Consider the following 22,477-nt stretch of genomic DNA (forward strand, 5'->3'; position numbering starts at 1 on the left):
GCACCACTGCCACACCTCTGGCATAGCCTGAATGCATTACCTGACCTCTGACAAAGTCCTGCCAGAGGCTGGTTGTCCGGTAACACCCCAAGTAAACAGATCTCTAGAGTCCCCTAATAAATCTCCTGAAACAAGCTAGTGTTTCAAATTCCTTTTTTAATTGATTACCCTCCTAGGACCTACAGTCGTTCAGAAATAAAGAAAGTAAAGGTTTTCCTCCATAGCCCATAACTTTCCCCAAATTTCCTATCCATCTCTGAAAAGGCCAGGAAGGTGGCTATTACTTCTTCCCCTCAGGCATAACGTTTCCAGAGGCTTCCATTCAAGAGTCTAGAATTGCTGGCCTGGAATAGGAGCCGCTCTATCTTAGCCGGCCGTTAGAACAAGAGCACAAATCCAGTGGAAGTTAGGCACAAGCATCAGCGTTCAATACCAGTGGTATTTGTACTCCTGTTGAGCGGCCACCTCTCCCCTACCTGGTCCTGTGGCTCCCTAAAGGAAGAGATAGTCCTGCTAGCCAGGACTAAGGAAGACAGCAGGTATTGGATGGGATGTCAGGAGCTATGGCCAGACCCATTATTTTAGACACGGGAAAAATCAGTTCCTAGGAAGTTGAGACAGAAAAAAAAACAAAAGCAAAAAACACACACAAACACTCATGACAGAAAACAGGAAGTCGGTTGCCTCCTCCCATTCAGTTCTTACCACACAAAGATTCTACTGGGCAACTCAACCGAGCTCGCAGCCTGCTACCGCAGGATTTTAATAATTAACTGGCCGTCAATATTTCTTTACTATTAATTTAATCCACCTTATTGATTGATTAGCTTAATATTTAACTGGCCGTTCAAAGACAGGCGCAAGCCGGGGCCGCCAAACCATCCTGGAGAAGAAAGCGGGGCTCCCAGCCAAGGCGGCATCAGCCCCAAGTCACCTGTCCCCGGCCGCGGGCTGCCCCGGGACCGCGCTCTCGCGAGACTAGCGGTCGGGGCGAGCGGTCCGGACGCTCCCGGAAGTGGGCGAGAGGACGGGCCGGCTCGCTCCGGGGCGGGTTCGCGCAGGGCCGGCCGGGGTCGCGGGTTCGGTCCCGGAGCCGCGCGGGGCGGGGTCGCGGGAAGCTGCGGGCCACTCCCGCCGGCCGGGCCCCGCGGCCGCCGCCCCTCCCTCTGCCCTTCACGGCGCCCGGCCCTCTTTGGGCTGCGGCCCGAGCCCGAGGCTGAGCGGCCGGCCTTTCCCCTTCTCCTTTCCTCGCGTCCCTTGGCCCCGTCCGCCTCCGGAGTCGCGGGTCCCGCAGCGTCCCCGGAGCCGCGGGTCTCGCTGGGCGTAAGTGCTCGGGATGCCTCGGGCCTCTTGGGGAAGTGCATTCTTTCTATCTATAGCGCTGTCTGCACATCCTATGTCCGCGGCAGCTATTCCGGGGGCAACAACTGCTTCCCTGGCTGTCATCTGCCCATTGGTGGCCTCCGCCCCGAATTTGGGATTGGGGCGATTTCCCACCTGTTATCTTTGAGCTGACTAATCTCCTGTAAGCTGCCAAGCCATTTGGAGTCTTCACAGCCAAATGGCTTGTGGCTGCAAATTTTTCTCGTAGGCTTTCCTGAGTATATGACTTCTCTCTGAGAATGCCTTAAGTTTTTTTTTTTTAATTGTAAAAATCATACGTGCAGTATTTTTGTTTCGATCTTACCCATTGTGCTCAAGGAAAGAAAAACAGTTCCCAGTTTGCCTTCTTGTATCTTATTGATAAGATTCTCAGTTACTGCTCTGCTAGTCTTAAAACATAGAACATGTAAGTGCAGCTGTCAGCTCTGGAGTTTAAGTTAATGGTTATTGTCTTTGTCCTAATTGCTTTTTTTCCCCCATAGGGATAACTGCTTCAGCTTTGAAGTTCTTTCCATTCTCCTGAGATATTTCAAGTCTTCTAAAAGCCAAAATGGGACACAGTAAACAGATTCGAATTTTACTACTGAACGAAATGGAAAAGCTGGAAAAGACCCTCTACAGGCTTGAACAAGGTCAGTGACGAGTTTTTTGATTACCTTGTTTGTTCACTGATGAGCATATATATACTGACATATATTTTAGCTGTGACTTAAAAGATCAAATTATATTTCCACAAGATAAAATGCTTTTTTATTGTACCACATGGACATTGCCAGTCACAGCATTTTTTAAAAAAATGATTTCTCTAATATCTTAAGATTTAGATTCTTGAAAAACTTTCTGCAGTTAAGTGTATAACCTCCAAGCCAAATCCTCCTCCTGTTCCAACATGGCTTGGCACTTAAGATCGCTGGGAACTTACTCCATTTTTGGCTATACTGACTGCCCCTTTTCTAGTTTTGATTTTTGTTTTTGTCCCTGCCTTCTTGAGCACTGCGTGCGCCAGTGGTTCTCTGTCTTCTACCTGTTAGTTAACTTCTTATTCGCTGAGGATCTTTTCTCATTTTTGTCCTCCTGCCCGTAAAGAATGATTCATTGGGCTGGCCTCAGCCAGGGTCTCTGTGCTGAGGACGCTGGGAAGGAGAGCCCGGAGCTTGGCTCTGCTCTTGAAAGCATTTGGGCACACTTTAAAGAGACAGCACAAGGGCAGGATTTCCCTGATTTTGTTGCTCATGGACTTTGGCTTTGCTCAAATGACATTCATTCTGAATGTTATTTCTTCTGAGTGAAATGGAGCTAGTTCTGCTATTCTACCTTCCTGGGTTTTGAACCTCAAAATTAATAATATATGGATTTCTAATCAACCTTCTGTATTTTAGTGATATCTGCATCTTCATAGTTTTTTAGACTAGAAGCCTTAAACTCTTCTTTATTTCATCTTTTTGATGGCAATCTTTCTTTCTCTAAGGTCCATAATTTTTTTGTTTTTACAAACAACCCTGCCTCCCTGTCTGTGTCTTCCATATTCCTGCATGTAGATTCCAGAGCTTTTATGCAATATCTTGTCTTTATTTTTTTTAAGATTTATTAGTTATATCTTTGAAAGGCACAGTTAGAAAGCTCTTCCATCTGCTTATTTGCCTCTCAAATGGGTCAGTGACTAGGGCTGCATCTGAGCAAAGTCAGGAGCCTGTAGCTCCATGCTGGTCTCCCATGTGGATTTCAGGGGCTGAGGCCCTTGAATCATCTTCTGCTGCATGCTCAGACTCGTTAGCAGGAGCCGGAAGGAAAGTGCAACAGCCAGGAATGGAACTGGCACCCAGGTGAGGTACTGCCATTGCAAGCAGTGGCTTATCCTGCTGTATCAAAATACCAGTTCCTCAACCCTGTTTATCAATTGGCATCTCTAAGACGGATTTAAAAATGCCTGGCCTCCAACACATTCTGTTCATTAGCTGCCTTGCAGCTTTCACCTGAAACTCTACCTAATCTATGTGCCTCTTCCCTTAATTTTTCTATTTCTACTTACATAATATAAGCAGCAATGAAATGTGCAATAAAATAGTGGCTGAGATCTGTTTATCTTACAGTGTCAAACTAGAATTCAAGCTTGTTGAGAACAGGCATAATGTTACACACCTAGTGCAATGGATTCCTGAAACTCGTTAAAACTATGCAAAACTGAACTTGGAACTGAGATGACTTCTATGAAGCAGGAAAAATGTAGTTAACTCTAGTTAAAACCAGTAAATTCATCCAGATACTGTGAATAAAAATATGTCACAAAACTTTCTTGCTGTAATGATCTACTCATAGTATTTTAGAAGAACATTTATAATGTGAAGAAGGAACAATAAAGACAGGAGTCATGTCCCTGTCCAGTTTAAAAAAGAGGAAGTAAGGGAGAAAATCATTGAAGTGGTTACTGTGGAAAACTCATCTCATTAATCACAAGGCTTTAACAACTAAGTTGAAAGCAAAGGGACAGACCTAAGACATTTTAAAAATAGGACTGGGTAACTAATTAAATATGAAGAAAAACTGAGAATTTTTTGTCCTTTCATAATGAATTCATTACCAAACCCTCCTTAATTTTTCTTCATTTTTTTTTCCTAAGAAAGGATCCGCTCATTTTGTTTTTTGATTTTGAAAAGTAGAGTTTTAAACTGCTGGTTCATTCTCAAATGATGGCCATGGCCAGAGCTGGGCTAGTCTGAAGCGAGGAACCAGGAGCTTCTTCTGGGTCTCCCACATGGGTTCAGGGGCCCAAGCATTTGATTCATCCTCTGCTTCTTTTCCAGGCCATTTGCAGGGAGCTAGATCTGATTGGAGCATCTGGGACTAGAACCGGTATCCATATGGGATACTGGTGGTGCAGGCGGAGGATTAATCAACTGTGCTAGCCTGCCTTCTCATTTTCAACACTACATCCCTCATAGATTCATTGAATTCAGGAAGAACATGGCTAAATTATGTTCTTCTACAAACATAGAATTCTTCCCTCTTTAATATAGGTTGGTTACATTTACCATTTTTACTATTTTTAGAGAAGGTGTTGTTATATATGTGTTCCTCGACTGTGAGCTTGACATTCTACAACTGAATGGCAATAAAAAGATGGAAAATTATGGTCTACAATAACAGTTTGATTACTTATCCTGCTAGTGATCTACCAGAGAGATCTACCCAAAGAAAGCATTCCTAACACTAGTCTGAAGAATAAGATAGCCATGCCTGCACTGCTGTGACCCAGGCTAATTTTAGCAAACTAAGTGATTAACTGTAGAACTGACCAACGGTAGGCATTCTGATATTTTAGTTTCTGTGTATAGAAATTTTAGTTTCAATGATTCTACAGAGTTTTAGAGTTTATGTGTACACCTGGAAGTATGTGCTCATATTTCTATTGGGATACAGAATCTTTTAGTTCTTTTTTTAAAGTAATTCAGTTTTGCTAATATATGGATTGACTTTGATGCTCTCAGCTTGTATGTCAGATGAGTTATAAACAGAAAAAATGCCTTCTGAGAGTGGAGGTTTTATAGGTCGAGAAGGGGTTAACACTCACACCCTTATTTGTTTCTTTTTTTGTGTTTGTTTTGGTCAGGACTCTTTTATGGTAGCAATTTCATAGATTCTGGAATTTCCCTTACCCTCTCCTCAAATTCTCTCCCCACCACTGATTTCCCCTATATTATTATAATAGTATAGTCTTTCATAAGCAAGCATAAGTCCATCATTCTGCTATTTGAGTATATCCTGCCATTACGGGCATGGACAATGGCAGAGAGTCCAGCATCCAATTGTTAGGAGATATTTAACAGTTTTATTGAGTCCATATTTGGTCTGGAAGTAGGGATGCATACTGCATTGTATCTTTATGTCTGGATATGACTATCTGTTACACAGTTGCTGTACATTCCCTAAATAAAAGCCACAAGACAAAACCAACAGAAAGAAAATTTAAAAATTTATACTCCCCTGAAAATAAATTATTTGTTTTTTTTGCAGTAACTTGTTGCTATGCATTATACTTCTTTTCTGCCTAAGCCTGGTGAAGTAACTGAACAGGTTACATTATCTTAAGTAAGAGAATCTTTGTGTATTTTTAATGAGAGGCAGAATAACAACACCTATCTCTTTTATCTCACTTTTAAGTTGTTAAAGATAATTTAGGGAGTTTCTGAGATTTGTTCTTTGAAATTTTTCTTATTCAGTAATGACAAATAGCTTTTAATAGTCTAGTACTTAGAGAATATTTTTTAAAAGCTGAAAAAAACAATTTGACTCTTTGAGGTAAACTTGGGTATAGCAAGTCTTCGGAGCTTTGAAAGCCGTGCACACTGTGTTACAGCTGCTGAGCTCTGCACCGAAATGACCACTGCAAACAAGTCAAGGCTCTGGCTGGCTTCCAGCAACGTCCGACCAGCAGGAAGAGCTGTTGGGCTGAATGTAGTTTGCCAACCCTTGCTGCATGACAGATGCATTTTAAACATGTTTATTTTATAAATATGCTCATCACTATTTGATTTTGCACATGTGAATAAGTGTCTTTTCCTTTAAAGAATTAGTGGCAGATTTTCTAATCTGTCTGGAATATTCCAAATAAAAAATGTCAGCTGCTTGTCATATCATCTGTTTAATGTATTAAATATCTTCTAATGAGTCTTTTTGAAGCATTTGCTGGATATTAGTGAAAATATGTTTAGTAGGCACATTTTTACAAAAACTTTACTTAATTGGTGAGTCGGGTTAAGGACTAATGTCATGATTTGGTAAATATAATCAATAATTTGCTTTAGCTGGATTTGGGTGCGTATTTGTGTGGCATTTTTAGACCTTTGAGGATGTTAAAACCCAGTATAATGTTGGTGTTGTGATATAGTGGGGTAATCCACTATGATGTCACATCCCACGAAGGTACCAGTTCATAACCCGGCTGCTCCACGTCTGATCCAGCTCCCTGATAATGGCCTAGGCAAAACAGTGAAAGATGACCCAAGTGTTCAGGCCCCAACCATCCATGTGAGAGACTCAGATGAAGCTCCTGCCTCCTGGCTTTGGCTCAGCCACTGCTGGTCATTGCAGCCTGTTGGGGATTGAGGCAGTGGGTGGAAGATCTCTCCTTAGAACTTAAAATTTTTAAATCACAGTAAAACAAAATACTGAAGCAAGCCTTTCATAAGTCATATGTTTTCACTGACAGAGCACAATATGAAGTTTTAGTGAACTCAAAAATATTTTGTGGGTCCAGCGTGGTAGCCTAATGGCTAAAGTCCTCACCTTGCATAGGCCGGGATCCCATATGGGTGCTGATTCTAATCCCGGCCACCCTGCTTTCCCTTCAGCTCCCTGCTTGTGGCCTGGGAAAGCAGGTGAGAACAGCCCAAAGCCTTGGGACCCTGCACTCATGTAGGAGACCCGGAAGAGACTCCAGGCTCCTGGCTTCGGATTGGCGCAGCTCTGGCCAGGGGCCAGAAGCTTCATCTGGGTTGGCAATTCAAGTACAGAGCTCAGGCACTTGGGCCATCTTCCACTGCTTTTCAGGCTCATTAGCAGGGACCTGGATTGAAAGTGGAACAAACAGGACTCTAACTAGAACCCACATTTGATGATCTTTGATGTGGGGTGTGGGCATCCCAATCAGCAGCTTAACTAACTATATCACAGTGCCTGCTCCACACCCAGCCTACACCCCCCCCACCTCTGCCACACAAGCTTAACTGGCACCTTAATCACTAATTTGTCAAGCTGAGATAGACCTATGCCATGTCTGGGCTTATCCCTACTACTGAGGGCAAGACTTTCCTGAATTGTTAAATGTTCCTGAATTCTGAGTTGTTGTAGTCTAGTCTCAGCTGATACCCTCAGAGCTATTCACTAACCTGTATACTGCTGAATCCTAACAGGAGGCCTCAGCACCCCTGTGGAGTTATTGCATTCTCTCTGTTCCCTTCTGGTCTCAGATACCAATTCTAGCTGCTATGGTTTGTGTAGACTTGCGGTTCCATCCGAGCTCGGGGTTGGCTGAGCCCTGCCTGGATTCCTGCTCCAAGTGCTTCAGCCTGGAACTCCCTCAGGGTAAAAAACAGAGGCAACTCTGGGGTCACTGTGTCTCATTGCCTGTTGTCCAGGGTCTTGAAAACCATCATTGTATATATTTTGTCTGGTTTTGTTGTTTCAAGGAGGAGGATATATCTAGTCCCTTTCATCCTATCTTTGCCAGAAGCAAAAATCTCAGATCCTTTGCGTCCTCTCCTTCCTCCATTTGCAATGCTCTTCCCTTTGTGTGATCACCTGCCTCATCACCTCTTTGTTTAGTTTACTGTTGACCATTAGACATTGTGACTATTCTGTTATATCTCTGGGTTTTGTTGTCTTGCTTTATAGGAGTAGTGGGTTTTACCTGAGATGAGCTTACTCCTTTGACGCTTGCTACAAACCATATAGGTTTGTGGTATTTACTGTTTGGGGCCTACTTTAGCTCTAATATGTAAGCATGACTCTTCTGGGTCATGCTTAATACTCCAATGATTGACAAGGTCAACATTCTCGACAAAAATCAGAGATTTTCCAAGGCTGTGTGAATTCTAAGAATTGTTTTGTTTACACCTCCCAGTCATGCTTTGACAAGCCTCACAAAGTCAAACCCTACTTCCGCAAAGTGTAGTATTCTGTGCCGTATCTCTCTTTGCATCTCTCTCTTTCTGTAAGACTCTGCTCTGAAAATTGTGATCTCTACTTCCCCAAACTCTAATCCATCTCCTAAATGCACTAAAACTCCTTCTTTGCCTGCCACAGTCCATGATGTTATCCCAATCTGAAAGTTTGAGAATTCCAGAGAACACCTGCCCTTTAGCTGTGACAGCCCTTCACTTTCTGCCTAGGAAAGCAGTTGTTTCATTCATCCTTGTTTTTCATCAGAGCACAGAGTGCATTACCTATAACATATCTTGAACTATTTTTTTTTCAGAGTGATATTTTTGATACATAAACCAGATCACGTTACTCCTCTACTTAGAACTGTTTACTAACTGCTCATTTCAGAGAAGCCAGCACACTCACGGTGTCCTGCAAGGCCCTCCACGATCTGTTTCCTGTTACCTGTTTCTTTTGCTCTGCTGCTCCTAACTCAGCTGATTCCAACCAGCTGTACTGAGCTTGTTATTCTGGAACCTTGACTCAGTTTATTTTACGTGGCGGTGCTGTCCCGAGCTGGCAAGGATAGCCGTGTGGCTAAGTACCCCACTTCTCTCTAGTCCTCAGCATCTCCATTACCATCCTGGAACTCAAACTGACCAATTGTCTGTTTTGTTCCCTCTTAACATGGGAAGCACCTAATACATATTTTTTATCATTTTGTTGAATTTTTAAGAGTGAACATCATGCATATTGGTATGTTTCCTTCTCCTCAAAAAGGTGCTTAGATACACTCAGTAGAACCAAAATTTCCTGTTTTTATCAGTTCTTATTGTTCTTTACTAATTGAAAAGTTACATACACATTAAAAAATTTGCATGCCCTTTAGTAAAAATTGTGTATACCTTAATAATTCTGAAGTTTAAAATTTGCCTTAAACCAACCAAAATTTTCTTCTATATTATAGTTTTAACTATAATGTGCTCATTTTTATCAATATTATTATTATGGTAAAATACTTGTAACATAGTATGTAAGTCTCAGCTGTATTTTAATGTAAATAACCTAACTTAGATACTGTATTAGCTTTCAGGATTCCTTTGATAACTACATCATGAAGAATAGGGATAAAAGCAGCAGTGGATTGGAGGTCCTATGCCTGCTTACAAGAACTGAGTGTGCACAGTCTTTCGCAGTCCCACTTGCTCATTGGTTAAAGTAGTCCATGATGGGATTGTTTTCATCAAGGAATCAGCACATACTAGTAATGAATGTTTTCCGTCACCCCAAACACTTGTTAAAACCTGAATTAGCAGACCCCTGGATCTAAGCTCACATCAGTGGAGGCTCAGATGCCTCTCAGACTCCTGCTAGAAGTCGTAATCCTGACTCTTTCCCTCTGGACTCTCACCCAACACTGGCTTTCTGTATGTGGTGGGATAGTTAGGCAGTGTTAGCTCTCAAAGTATGATACAATGCCATACGCTCTAGCACCAGAAACTCCCATTCCCTGCTGCAGGCTGGAAGATGCTGGAAAGGTCTCTGACCGGATGTCTGTCTCTGGGCATTTGCTTCTAGGGTGAGATGGGGGGCAAGAAAGGATTGAGGGAGCCGTGGTAAATGGACACATATAAAAATATGCATGTCCCACAGTAGCCATGTGCTAAAATTTAAAAATTTGGCTGATATAAATAAGAAATAATCATTTTTATAATAATTTAAATATAATGTCTGTTTGTTAAGGTAGTAATTTAAGTCCTACAGTGATTATATTAAAATGTGCTGTTTGTTTAGGATTTGAACTGCAATTCCGATTAGGCCCAACTTTACAGGGAAAACCAGTTACTGTGTATACAAATTACCCATTTCCTGGAGAAACGTTTAATCGAGAAAAGTTCCGTTCTTTGGAGTGGGAAAACCCAACAGAAAGGGAAGATGATTCTGATAAATACTGTAAACTTAATCTACAACAATCTGGATCATTTCAGTATTACTTCCTTCAAGGGTAAGTCAAGTTGTCTTTGTGCGGAAAAAAAATGACTTTCTTTTAGCATGCGAGTAATCTGGCTTCTAAAAAGATATCGTATGAACCATGTCCGTGAAGTCTTGACAGTGCTGCAGTGCCTTCTTGAGATGCAAGCAGAATATGCTTCTTCAGTTTCGTAGAGGACCCACTGAAGATTCAAATATTAAGTAATTTATTTCCAAAACTGCTGGGTCTTTATACAGCATGATTATAACATGCTGCTTATCTGAGCATCATGGTTGTTCCTGATAAACTTCAATACACTTGATTTGTATTTAACCAGTATTATTAGGTACTATGAATGTTGTATCATAATTTTGCAGAGACAAAGAGTTAAAGTGGTTTTTCTATTCATTTTTGGTGCAACTTTATAAATAATTTTGTGCTCTTAGTAGTTAGTCTTTTTTAAAAGTGCCAATCTTTCAAGCAATATCAGAGACAATTGGAAGAAAATTTTTTTCTTGTCTGTAATAGAAAAGTTTTTGTTTTGATTTTTTTCCTTAGAAATGAAAAAAGTGGTGGAGGTTACATAGTCGTGGATCCTATTTTACGTGTTGGTGCTGATGATCATATGTTACACCTGGACTGTGTCACCCTCCAGACCTTTTTAGCCAAGTGTTTGGGACCCTTCGATGAATGGGAAAGCAGACTAAGGGTTGCAAAAGAATCAGGTAATGTCAGCTTTTTTCCCTATTGCTTTAAAAAATATAATTATCTTCTGTGATACAGATGTTAAAGACTTTGCTTCTTCTTTTAATTTGTTCTTAATACATTTACTAATATAAATGAAGTATTCTTATTTAACTATTCAGTAAATTTTATCATTCAAGTTATTAAGGAAGGAGTTTAAAAATAAGACAAAATAATTTCAAATACTTTACTCTAAAAAGCTAATAGTTATATGTTTAGAAAATGTGCTACATGTAATTTAAACAAACCTTGATTAACCACCATCCATGTGGAAGTCATGTGTTGTTATACATGTCAACAATAGCATAAAACTTAGTTATGTTTTACTCTTAAACAGTAATCTTCATTTTCTTTTCTTCCTCCTTCCCTCCATGTGTGCTTTCCTTCCATTTTCCCTCTTCCTTCCTTCAAAAGGCAGAGCAGCAGAGAGGGAGAAAGCAAGATAGAGAGGACCAAGGTTTCATCCAGTGGTTCACTGTCCAAATGTCTGCAGGTTGGGCCAGAGTGAAGCCAGGACGCAGGGATTTCATCTGGAGAGCAGAGGTCCAAGCACTTGGGCTGCCGTCCACTGCTTTGCCAGGAACATTAGAGGGAAGTTGAATGAGAAGCATAGCAGCCAGGACCCAAACTGGAGCTCGAGCATGGAATGTCAGCATTTCAAGCAGTGTCTTAATGCTGTACCATGACATTGGCCTCTAACTTCTTACTTTAAAGTTGAATGTAGGATGAAGAAAGGAATGAGAAATTCACTGATGTTACTGAGTCAAAACAGAAGTACTTTGGGGCATTAAAAACAGGAGAAAGGGGTAGGCATTTAACCTAGCTGTTAAGATGCTAGCAGGGATGCTCATATCTCACATCAGAGTACTTGGGTTCAACACCTGGCGCTAGCTGGACTCCAGCTTCCTACTGGTACAGGCTCCTAGAAAGCAGCAGTGGTGGCTGCAGTGATTGGGTTCCTGCCATTCATGTGGCAGACCTGGATTGACTTGCCCTCAACTTTGGCTTAGTGCAGACATGTGGATGGTGAACCAGCAGACGGGAGCACTGACTCACTTCGTCTCTGTCTCTGTTATCTCCCACCCCCCAACACACACACCATGTAGGTGTGTGTTTCTGCCTCTTAAATGAATTAATTTATTTGATGTAGAAGACAGAGGTGTGTCAACATTCTTTCGGAGGATTTATTTTTCTACATATAAATATATCCTTTCAGGGCCCAGCGCCGTGGCCTAGCAGCTAAAGTCCTCGCCCTGAATGCACTGGAATCCCATATGGGTGCTGGTTCTAATCCCGACAGCCTGCTTCCCATCCTGTTCCTTGCTTGTGGCCTGGGAGGGCAGTTGAGGATGGCTCAAAGCTTTGGGACCCTGCACCCATGTGGGAGACCTGGAGGAAGTTCCTGGCTTCTGGCTCCATATCAGCACAGCTCCAGCCATTGCAGTCACTTGGGGAGTGAATCACCAGACAGAGGATCTTCCTCTGTGTTTCTCCTCCTCTCTCTGTATATCTGACTTTGCACTAAAAATAAATCTTTAAAAATAAACAAATAAATAAATATATCCATTCAAAAAATACACATCCAACTCCTAATATAAACTAGGTATCATGTGTTTTTAGACTTTTGTCTGAATACATTCTCTCATCCCTGTATTATCTGAAGACACTGGTGTCCTGTAAATGTTTTGCTTAGTTCTAGGTTGCTTTTGTTTGTTCTTATTGTTGTTTTTATTGTTAAGTAACCTTCATTTTCTCACACTGCAGGTTACAACATGATCCATTTTACACCACTGCAGACTCTTGGACTGTCTAGGTCGTGCTACTCGCTTGCTGACCAGTTAGAATTAAATCCTGACTTCTCACGTCCTCATAAAAAGTACACCTGGAATGATGTGGGTCAGTTAGTGGAAAAATTGAAAAGGGAATGGAATGTCCTTTGCATCACAGATGTTGTCTACAATCATACTGGTAAGAGGTCCATTAACTACCTTCATTGTGTTGCTGAGAATATTATATTCTGATTGTATCATTCCCTAATGTCTTATATGACTAAATTTTAAAAATCCAAATAAGGTGTCTTTCAAATTTTTTTTCTAAGGATTTATTTATTTTTATTGGAAAGGCAGATTTACAGAGAGGAGAGACAAAGAGAAAGATCTTCCATTTGTTCACTTCCCACATGACCCCAGAGGCCTAAGCTGAGCCAATCTTATGCCAGGAGCCAGGATCTTCTTTTGGGTTTCCCACATGGGCATGCCAACACTTTTCCTAGGCCATAAGCAGGAAGCTGGATGGGATTCCAGTGCTTAGAGGGGGGAGAATTAGCCAACTGAGCCATCACACCAGGTCTGGTTGCCTTCAACTTCAAAAAGTCATTTTGTATGATACCACTTTTTTTTCATGCAAAGGAAACAGTGCTATTTGAGGACAAAGTCATTAGGTAAGTAATTTGCCAAGATATGCTTATAAAAACAGGAACTTAGTGATTATATATTTCAATTTAGACTAACAAAATTCCAGACTTAACAAAACAGCCCTACAAAGCAGGAGCTCTAGTACTGTTGTCTATATGAAAAAAGTAAACAATTTCAAGTATGGAAGGAAGTTATCGGTAAGCTCTCAGAAGTTACTCTGCAAAATATATTGTGTTAAGCAGGCTTATTTGAGTAAAATTGGCCTGTTTTTATTTCTGAAATGTCCTTAGCAATGCAGAGTTCTATGGAATATGTCCAGTTTCCTAACTGTGACCCTTTAGGAAATGATTGATCCGTTTGCCTGTCAGTGCAGCTGGCTGGCCTGATGAAGCTACTGCTCCTCAGGACGCTATAGGCCTGACAGCAGCTGTCTGTTTAATCTTAGCTCTTTACAAATATCTTTTTTGTGTGCCATGACATAGAGACTGTTTGACAACAACTGAAGTGTGTATGTAAAGAGGAGGAGTTCTGAGTGGTACAACATTTTCAAGAAAAAAAAATTCTGCTCTTTAGTAAAGCATTTCTTCAGTTTATCTTCACAATTTTGAAAAAATTTCAAAGCTTATAGACCTGATCTGTTAATACAAATAATATTCTCCAATAATGATTGCAATAAGTCTGTTGGTTTAAAAAAAATAAAAGGTATTTGGTATATCTGTATGTACCTGGGAACCAGGCTTCAAATCTACGGTGAAAACTTTGTAATCCAAGAATTCAGTATTCCTTACTTGGAAATTTGGCAGTATGTATAATTCCTTTGACATCCATAATATTGTTCACATCATATTTACAAAAAACACACATAATGAATTTGTGTCAGTTACAAGTTGAATGCATTAGGAAATGGATTACACAGTTGTTAACAAAGAGACAAAAGAACATAGTTACTTAGAGAAGATTGAAATTGCATTTATCTCTTATAAAAGATTGGGTAGCGTTCTAAGATTAGAATATGAACTTAGTGGGAATAGAAAGCTAGTTTCCTTCTCTCTTATTGCTCTGCTTGCAATTTTCAATCAAATGTGATTGTTGTAGCTCTTGTTATGATCTAACCAGTGAAAATGGGGAAAGAGACAACATGCCTTTAAAAGGCACAATCTGCTAAATGTATCACTTATGCTCATGTTTAATCAGATAGAATTTTTGTCTCTTGTTACATAAAGCTGTAACAGAGGCTACAACAGCTAATTCTCACCATGGGGAGACAGAAGAGATTGCTCAAATCCTTGGGTCCCTGTCTCCCAAGTGGGAGATCTGGCTTGGGTTTCAAGCTCCTGGGTTTTAGATGTGTGCAGGAGTTTGGGCATCAGAAGCCTTTACTCCTGGCAGGTGTGGCCACAAGGGAGACTCCCTGTGCCTTCCACTGCACCTGAGGATGTGATTACATCTCGGGACAGGCAGGCTGCCTGTGGTTTTCGTTTCTTGCGCTGCATGGCAGGGAAGTTCTGCTCCAGATGAGCAGACAGAGAAGTGTTTTGCGCCTTTGCTCCACCAACTGACACATGTAGGCAGACATTCTGCCCAGCTTTGGCAGGCCAAAAATACTGCAAACCCAGTCAAGCTCAGCAGGTCTTTGTTCAAATGCCATAGATTTTTGCATTCTTATCTTGAAAAAAAAAGTGTTATTTTAGATACTCAGTGCAGTTTCCAAAGATGTTTAAGCAATTGTTCTTTATAATTTTCACATCTTAGGTTGTTTTGCCAGGGACAGTGTTGTGAGTACTATGCCATTCTAGTCTGCATTTAGCTTTAATTTTTATGTTAAAAATATAACTTGAAGTTTGGTACCTCTTCTATATAGAATTTAAAAATACTTTCACTACCTAATATTTAGGATTATTGAATTTTGCACTTGATTTTCTTTCAAAATGTTGATGAGACAATTTCAGGATTTTACCATTAAAATTTGAGATAACCCTTATACTTATAATGTGTTTTTTAAAAATTGTATTTATTCTTTTATTTGAAAAACAGAGAGATCTTCTGACTGGTGATTTACTCCCCACATGCCTGCCACTGTCAGGGCTGGGCCAGGCTGAAGGCTAGCAACCTGGAACTTAACCCAGGTCCCCCATGTGGTTGGCAATATCCTCAAATCCTAGAATCCATCTGTTACCTCTACAGTTTGCATCTGCAAGAAGTTGCATCCAAAGCAGAGTAACCAGAACTTGAATGAAACACTCCAGTGTGGAATGTGGGCATCCCTACATTAAGCCACAGCACCAGATATCCAATATTTGTTCTTCCTAAGTGAAAATCCTATCTGGTGGTACCCGTTAGTAAATCACATCCCCTTAGCAAATACCTTTTTAGTAAATACGATGGTGAATGTAATGCAGGCAAGCTGTCTCAACGAATTATCAGTTTAACTTCTGTTGCAACATTTCTGCCCTTTTTGTAGCCACTCTTTAGCTAAGCATTTTATTGTAAGTATAAATAAATTATTTACCAAATAAATGACTGAAGCTAGGAATAATGAGTCTAAAAGTCTGTGGGGCCCTCAACTTAGGAAATAAGGCATGAGCATATTCACCTCAGCAGCAGGGCAAAGTTAACATTACAGATTCTGAGGTGCCACAGTTCCTTAACTGCCGCTGAGTGGCAGAAAATAATTACTGAGTTTGTGCAAGGCCTACCTTGTGTCACAGTATGTTAACACCACCGTTTGGGTCACTGGCATCCAACATCAGAGTGCAGCTTGAGTCCTCGGTGCTCCACTTTGGATTCCAGGTCCCTGTTAATGACCTGGAATTGTGCTTGGGCCTCTTGCCACTGACATGGGAGATGCAAGTGGAGTCCGGGCTCCTGGCCTCAGCATTTGCCAAAACTGATTGTTGCAACCATTTGGGCAATAAATCAACACATGGATTTTTCTCTCTGTCTCTTCCCTCTCTCTGTCTCTCTCTGTGTGTCCCTGGGCAGACAAATACATTAAAAAAAAAAAAAAGTAAGTGCATCTAACTGCCTAGAACAATTTCTGATGTGAAATAGGCATTCAATAATTGTTACTACTTCTACTTCATGTACACTGAGGGCATTAGTACGTTTTAAATATCAAATTGTGTTTGGCTTTTATTTATTTAAAAAATTGAAATGATGGCAGGTGTTTGGCGTAGTTGTTAAGATGCTGCTTGGAAAGCCCCATTTCCTGTTGGAGTGCCTGGGATGTAATCTGGGCTCCACTTCCGATTCGAGCTTGCTGACACTGGGCACCCTGGGAAGCAGAAATGGTGTTTCAGTCGTTGGCTCCTTACTAGCTGTTTGGAAGGTCTGGATTGTGTTCTGGGCTCCTGGCTTTGTCCTGCCCCACCTGGAGCCATTGCAGACATTTGGACAGTGAACCAGCGAATAGAAAATCTCTGTGTCTCTGTGCCTGTCAAAGAAAATGAAAATAAATAAATTAAAATAGTTATCTTTAATTTTGTAAACACTTGGAATACCTCACCAAACTTTTAATTCTGATTCTAGACTGGCTGTTTGAAATGGATACATAAGATACTCTAGCTACACTGTTATTTGAGTATTTCCTTTTAAATTATTTATTTACTTTATTTGAAAGGATATAATTGCAAAGAGAGTGGGAGAATAGATAAGGGAGATAGAGAAAGAAAGAGATTCCTTCTATCTGCTTGTTCAATCCTCAGGTGGCCTCATTGGCTGGAGCTAGGAAAGACCAAAGCCAAGAACTCTGACCAGGTGTCTGATGTAGTAACTGGCACCAAGGTACTTGAGCCATCTTTGTACTTTCCCAGGTGCATTAATAGGGAGCTAAACCAGAAGTGGAACAGTACTCAAACTGGCACACATATTGTGTTACAGGCAGTGGCTTAACTCACAATGCCACAGCACTTGCCCCTGATTGTTTCTTTCAGCATGGTATTGAATCTTTGCAAAACAACATATCACTCTTTTGAGGATTAACCGTATGAATTGCTGTTACTTGTGAAAACAATTTTTCTTTCATCAGAAGTTGACAGATTTAATTATGGGATGTTCTTCTGTGTTTTTTTTTTAAGCTACTAATAGTAAGTGGATTCAGGAACATCCAGAATGTGCATATAATCTTGTGAACTCGCCACACTTAAAACCTGCCTGGGTCTTAGACAGAGCATTCTGGCATTTTTCCTGTGATGTTGCAGACGGAAAATACAAAAACAAAGGAATACCTGCTTTGATTGAGAATGAGCATCATATGAATGTAAGTATGGGATAGGATAGGATGGGATGGGATGGGATGGGATGGGATGGGATGGGATGGGATGGGATGGGATGGGATAGGATAGAATAGAACAAAACAGAACAGAACAACACAATTTCTAAAGTACAAATTAGATACATTGTTGAAAATTATTTTGAATCTCATAATATGTAAAGAATACATTGAAAAGTTTTATATACATTTTTACACTGTTGAATTCTTTCATTCTTTCAGTGCATTCGAAAAATAATTTGGGAGGATATTTTTCCAAAACTTCGGCTCTGGGAATTTTTCCAAGTAGATGTTCTCAAAGCAGTTGAGCAATTTAGAAGACTTCTAACAAAAGGTAAAATGTATACACTAGATTATCCCTGTCAATTTTAAGAATTGTAATGCTACTCTTAAAGGGTTAACTCTTGATTAGCATAATTATTGAATCTGTTATTGTGTATGCTATATTTGATGTTATAAAGCTATTACTTTGAAAGTTGTGAGTTAGTGATATCCATAATAATACTTAACATCATTACCTCCTTTGGGGACTGTATCTTTTGATCGGTTTGTTAGAAATCTCAGAATATTGAACTCAGTGTATCTTTGTTAAAGGTATGAATGAAAGTAGATGATGCAAATTATTTGTGCTGAGAAGGACTTAAATGTGTGACAGTCTTCTGCCAGCTGTAGCAAGAAGCTTAGCTGAAGTAGAAAGGTGACCAGCTGATGACACCATTTAGGCCACTTCACCATTAGTGATAGCACAGCTATGTGAACAGATTTCAGGTGGTGAAGAAATCTTCAGTTAAGGACATAACTAATCAAGAAGTTGGTCAAAGAGCCAACAGAGTAGGACAGGAGGAACCATACTAAAAGAGGAATTAGATTTCTCGGAGACAATTTAGAAGCATTATGGAAAATATATATCCACAGTAGCTGGCTTTGTGGCACAGCCAGTTAAGCTGCTGCCTGGGACACCAGCATCCTGTTTTGGAGTGCCAATTCAAATCCAGGCTACTGTGCTTCCCATCTAGTTTTTTGCTAATACATCTGGGAAGTTAATGCCTAATGGCACAGTGTCTCAGGCTACTTCTACCATCCAGAGAGACCAGCAGGGCTTCCTTGGCTCCTGACTTCAACCCGGCTCAGACCTGCCACTGGGACCATTTGCAGAGTAAGTCAGCAAATGACATATCTAACTCCACCACTGAATTCTTGGCTTCTCTCTCCATCTCCATCTCTGTCATTCTGCCTTCCCACTATATTTTTAAAATAGTGTGAAGCAAGTTTAAAAAATATATCTAGAGTTAGTGTAGGGTAATCCAGCAGTAAGGAGTTTTGGCGCTCCTAAAATAATGAGTATTCCTCCTCATCCAGATACCAGATTGAAAGCAGGAGAGTAAGCCTTAGAAATGACTGCCTTTAAAGGAGAAGTCAGTATGAGATTCCTGAGAGTCAGATTCGGCTATCGGTTTCTGTAATTGTTTAACACATAAATACAGTTGTTTTGACAACTAGTTTCTTTCATGCTTCATTTTATCAAAGGGACTTGTATCTTCCTTTTCCCCTAAAATGCATAAGTTATATTACTTATTTGCAACATTGCCTGTCCATTATAAATAAATGACAAATCATTAAAAATGTAATATGATATAAGTTTAAGTCTTTCTGAATTCATTTTTTAGGGAGCACTAAAAATTAGTAATTTGTGTTTCTTTTCAGACTCATTGTTGAAAGAAATTTTAAATATAATTTTATGTAGTTATCACTTTGTAAACTGCATATCACAACTTATTTTGATCTTTGCTTATTTTGAAGTATTTTTTCACATGTTAATTGACATGTTCACCACTTCATTTCCATTCCAGAAGAAAATCTAGTATGTAGTAGGTGACTCAATAAATATGAAGGACCTCAAAATGTTCAAGGAAAATGTAACTAAAAGTTTATTTTAGTGAAAAAATTATTTGAAATCCATGCATAATTTTTCATAGTATATATTTTTCATGACTTTTTTGAAGACCTTTTTTATGCAATGAATAAATTTGAGCAATGAAAAAATTGATATCATGGCTTTTTTAAGAATCAGTATCTCTTTTATCATACTTTGGTTGTTCTTTTATAAACCATTTCAAAGTATCTTCAGAATAAATAAGATTTATTAGCTAATATAAAATCAAGTCTAGCAGAGGCAACTCTGTACCATGTCTGATTTATTAGAAACAAGTTCCAGAAAAATAATGAAAATTGTCTCCCACCAAAAACCATTTATATATGTCTTAACTTTTGTACTATTTTTGGAAAAATGGGAAAAATATAAAGAAAGTCAAATTTGTAATCAGACTTACTTTGGAATAAGAAACAATCTTTAAGGAAGCAGAACTATTGAGATTAGAATATTTGATAGTATCTTAGAAGAAGATACTTTCAACCTAAGTTCCTAATGACCTTAAAAAATGAATAAGGGAATACCGGCTAAGGCAGAAAAGTGCAGCTGATAAAGTTGAGCTGATAAAAATCCCTGGTTTTTGTTTGTCTTCTAATAGAGTTGTTCTGTCTCAGTGTATTTCTCACAACATGCTTGTGCTCTTGCATGTTTGTGTGTGTGTGTGTATCATTGTGTAGAATAATGAGGAAGGAAGAATGAATTACAGCTATCCTTGCATTTAAGAGATCATCATTTCTTTCTTTCAGAAAATAGGAGAGTAATCAAGTCTGATCCAAAACAACATCTTCAGATTATCCAGGATCCTGAATACAGACGATTTGGCTGTACCGTAGATATGAACATTGCACTAGCGACATTCATACCACATGAGTATGTTATGAGCTGGGTTATATTTCCTAGGAAATATAGGAAATAATATTATTTATAAGCTTTTTAACAAGTATGATTTTTATTCTGTATATCAAAATCATTCATAGGAAATCATGTAAAGTAGTATACCACAATTTTTCTGCTTCAACACTGTATGTGTGCCAGGACATGTTCCTGTGCACATGTGTAAAAATTTTTATAGTTTATGAATTTCAACCAGACTTAAAAATCCTGATGTTTAAGGTTTCAATGTATCTTGTTAGAAAAAAATGTTTAATGTGGATTTTTGTAAAAATGGTTAAATAGTAAGTTTGTAATACTCTCTCTGCTCTAGCAATGGGCCAGCTGCAATTGAAGAATGCTGTAAGTGGTTCTGTAAGAGAGTTGAGGAATTAAATTCAGAGAAGCATCAACTCATAAACTATCATCAGGAACAGGTCTTACCTATTTTTTATCTGCTATTTTTCATTGAGTATTAATACTGTTTTGTTATTAATGGTAATGATGATGGTCTAACATAATTTAATGTTTTCCAGGCTGTTAATTGCCTTTTGGGAAATGTATTCTATGAACGACTGGCTGGCCATGGTCCTAAATTAGGACCTGTCACTAGAAAATATCCTCTAGTTACCAGGTAATCTATTTTTGTTTTCTTCTCATTGATGATTAAAAATGAAATTATATTCCACTTTCCAAATTAACATGATTTTCCTTTCATGTGTGATTGCAGTATGCTTCTTACATTGAATAGAAGTGTTTAGTTGGAAATAGACTTAATATAATAAAGAAATTTATTTTGCCTCAAAGTTCTAGAGGCTGAGAGTCCAAGAGCATGATGTTGATATGAGTTCCTCTCCTGTTTAATGAGGGCTCCAGGCTGCTGCAATCCCTAGGGGAGACAGATGAGCAAAAGGGTGTGTGCAAAAGGGACAAAAACACGAGAGGCAGCCTGACAGCAGTCCATTCTTGTGATCACTGATCCAGTCCTGTGAGAAAGTCCATGTCAATCCATTTGAGAGAGCTTCACCCCCAGAACCCAGAAAGTCCCCATTGGATTCCTCCTTCCAGTGCTGCTGTGTTGAGGAATTACAGCATTTCCCTCCCCCCCGAACTCACACTCAAACAGTAATAATTTGTCCAAAATGAAAACACAGGCAAAAAAAGTTGTTAAAAAGAATAAGCTGAATATGTTATGCTAATTTTTTCTTTCTTTCAATGCTGCCAGATTTACTTAGAAAATCTATTAAAGATCTTTGGACCTATTTTGAAGTGGCTTTCCTTATATCTGTTCATTAGAAAAGAATGTTAATGCCGCTAATTCAGATTCTTTCCACAGAGTTTCTCAACATGTATTTAAAATTTGATTGTATCTCTATAGGTACTTTACTTTTCCCTTTGAGGAAATGCCTTTATCTACTGAAGAAACCATGATTCATCTCCCAAATAAAGCTTGCTTCTTCATGGCACATAATGGATGGGTAATGGGAGATGATCCACTGCGAAACTTTGCTGAGCCAGGTACATTACCTTTAATTTCTATATGCATAAGGAAAAACAGTTCATGGCAAACTGAAAGTACTGTTTCTGCTATTGATTTTTTTCCTTCCCCATGAGGCTAGTGGTTTTTTTTTTTTAAAGATTTATTTATTTTTATTGGAAAGTTATATATACAGAGAGGAACAGAGACAGAAAGGAAGATCTTCTGTCCGATGATTCACTCCCCAAGTGAGCACAACGGCCGATGCTATGCCGATCCGGAGCCAGGATTCAGGAACCTCTTCTGGGTATCCCACATGAGTACAGGGTCCCAAGGCTTTGGGCCATCCTCAACTGCTTTCCCAGGCCACAAGCAGGGGGCTGGATGGGAAGTGGAGCTGCCGGGATTAGAACCGGCGCCCAAATGGGATCCCCGGGGCGTTCAAGGCGAGGACTTTAGCCACTAGACCATGCCGCTGGGCCCAAGGCTAGTGGTTTTTTAACTTGCATCAAAGAGATCAGAGATGCATCAGTCGGGGAGAGAAGAAGAGTTGACAAAAAAAAGTTGAGGAATTCCCCTGCCACTTTTTTTCCTCATATTAGAACAATGGTATAATCCTTTAATAACAGTTTTAAGTTGAGCATACTGCTATTTAAATGTATAATGGCATCATAAGTATAGACAGAGGGAAAACTCTAGTATCATCCCTCAAAGGCGACAGATCCCGGTATCTATAAGTACATCATGGAAAATAATAGAAATAATAACAACAAAAACA

At 39.7% G+C, this 22,477-nt stretch overlaps 1 protein-coding gene across 3 annotated transcripts in view; it reads left to right on the forward strand.

Moving 5' to 3' along the window:
- The first annotated feature begins 1,100 nt into the window (after nucleotides 1-1,100).
- The window catches only part of AGL (amylo-alpha-1, 6-glucosidase, 4-alpha-glucanotransferase), a 66,323-nt gene continuing 44,946 nt past the window's right edge, over nucleotides 1,101-22,477 (forward strand). The window contains exons 1-11 of one of the 3 annotated variants that reach the window (XM_040999177.1): nucleotides 1,101-1,323; nucleotides 1,866-2,015; nucleotides 9,817-10,027; nucleotides 10,553-10,719; nucleotides 12,503-12,706; nucleotides 17,229-17,410; nucleotides 17,645-17,756; nucleotides 20,099-20,222; nucleotides 20,557-20,659; nucleotides 20,759-20,856; nucleotides 21,601-21,740. In XM_040999177.1, the coding sequence (XP_040855111.1) occupies nucleotides 1,934-2,015; nucleotides 9,817-10,027; nucleotides 10,553-10,719; nucleotides 12,503-12,706; nucleotides 17,229-17,410; nucleotides 17,645-17,756; nucleotides 20,099-20,222; nucleotides 20,557-20,659; nucleotides 20,759-20,856; nucleotides 21,601-21,740 (1,423 nt within the window). In that variant the 5' untranslated portion in view covers nucleotides 1,101-1,323; nucleotides 1,866-1,933. Of the gene's footprint in view, nucleotides 1,324-1,358; nucleotides 1,790-1,865; nucleotides 2,016-9,816; nucleotides 10,028-10,552; nucleotides 10,720-12,502; nucleotides 12,707-17,228; nucleotides 17,411-17,644; nucleotides 17,757-20,098; nucleotides 20,223-20,556; nucleotides 20,660-20,758; nucleotides 20,857-21,600; nucleotides 21,741-22,477 lie in introns of those variants that run through there. The other 2 variants (XM_040999178.1, XM_040999179.1) reach the window with 2 other exon arrangements.

Source organism: Ochotona curzoniae, unplaced genomic scaffold (genome assembly GCF_017591425.1).
Source record: "Ochotona curzoniae isolate NIBS_2020 unplaced genomic scaffold, NIBS_Ocur_1.0 scaffold_1037, whole genome shotgun sequence".
NCBI lineage: Eukaryota > Metazoa > Chordata > Mammalia > Lagomorpha > Ochotonidae > Ochotona > Ochotona curzoniae.